This window comes from Elephantulus edwardii, unplaced genomic scaffold (genome assembly GCF_000299155.1).
Source record: "Elephantulus edwardii isolate Elephantulus edwardi_28Jun2011 unplaced genomic scaffold, EleEdw1.0 scaffold00001, whole genome shotgun sequence".
NCBI classification, from domain to species: Eukaryota; Metazoa; Chordata; class Mammalia; order Macroscelidea; family Macroscelididae; genus Elephantulus; species Elephantulus edwardii.
The window spans coordinates 22,626,029-22,627,320 of record NW_006399751.1 but is presented as its reverse complement, the minus strand read 5'-3'; the positions used below and the strand labels follow the sequence as shown (position 1 = coordinate 22,627,320).

At 67.3% G+C, this 1,292-nt stretch overlaps 1 protein-coding gene across 2 annotated transcripts in view; it reads left to right on the top strand.

Annotated features, from left to right (window-relative positions):
* Positions 1 to 528: 528 nt before the first annotated feature.
* The window catches only part of GLS (glutaminase), a 71,929-nt gene continuing 71,165 nt past the window's right edge, over positions 529 to 1,292 (top strand). The window contains exon 1 of one of the 2 annotated variants that reach the window (XM_006878754.1): positions 529 to 1,148. In XM_006878754.1, coding sequence (XP_006878816.1) covers positions 760 to 1,148 — 389 coding nt within the window. In that variant the 5' untranslated portion in view covers positions 529 to 759. The remainder of the gene's footprint in view (positions 1,149 to 1,292) is intronic. The other variant, XM_006878755.1, reaches the window with a different exon arrangement.

Genomic DNA, 1,292 nt, shown 5'->3' with positions numbered 1-1,292 from the left:
AGTCTTAAGGGGCATGCGTTCCTTAGAGGAGTCACCACATGCTTGGTCGGGACAACTTGGGGCCAGCTGCAGGTTTGGACCACTTCGTCCGATGGGTCTAGTCAGTGTCCAGTCTTGGTCGATCTCGTTGGTTGTCGGCAGAGGCTATGGCCCTTCATTGCCCGTCTCCTCCAAGCATCATTGTCAGATCGAGGCCTCTGAATCCAGAAAGAGTCCACTTGTCTAGAAAAGGAGAGTACTAAGCCCCCGGGTCTGCATCAGGGCGGCTTCAAGTGGAGGCCAGCCCAGCCCTCCCCAGTCCTGCCTCACACGTCAGTTTGACTTCTTTCCACCTGCCCCCCCCTTCCCACGTCCGACCCTCGGTGCACCCGGCGCCGACAGAAATTTGACTGCTCAACTATCCAATCAAAAGAAAGATTGAGAATTTGAGCCAATCGGAGCAGAGCTTAGAGGCAGGACGCTGGCGTCGTCCCGCCCCTGGGTGGGTGAGCGCGGAATGTCTCTGGCCCTCCCCTGCACTTCAGCCTCAGTGCGGAGCCCTCGGCGCCGGGAAGAGGACCTGCTCAGGACACCCCGCGGGAGCAGCAGCACAAGGCAGCCGGAGCCTGAGCCTGAGCCTGAGCCAGAGCCCAAGCCACGTCTGTGCTCCTCTCACTCCTCTCTCATCCCCCGGCTCAGAAACCGCGTTCCCCGAGGAGAGCGACCGCCCACGCCTGGAGCATCTTCCTCGGTCGAACCGGTGCTGACAGATCGGGCGATATGATGCGGCTGCGAGGCTCAGCGATGCTTCGGGACCTGCTCCTGCGGTCGCCCGCCGTCGCTGGCGCGGCTCTGAGACGGGCACAACCTCTCGCCACCCTGTGCCGGCGCCCCCGGGGCGGGGGCCGGCCGGCGGTGGGCCCGGCGCCCGCCGCGCGGCTCTACCCCTGGTGGGGCGGGGGCGGCCGGCCGGCAGGACCCTCTGCGCGGGGCCTGTCCAGCTCTCCCTCGGAGATCCTGCAGGAGCTGGGCAAGGGGGGCACGCAGCCGCAGCCCGGGGCGTCGCCGCCCGCACCCTCGCCTGCCCCCGGCTCCAAGGACAGCCCCGCGGAGACGGACGCGCTCGGCGGCGGCGGCGAGGGCAAGGAGCCAGCGGCCGCAGGCGAAAAGTGAGTGTCCTGACGAGGGCCGGGCCGCGGCGGGACCGCAGCGGGGGTGGGCTGGGAGCAGAGGCTCGTGAAAGAGAAAGAAAGAGATGCCGGCGGCCTGCGCCGTCTGCGCCATGTGATTAGGCCCGGCCCCGCCTGCTCCTT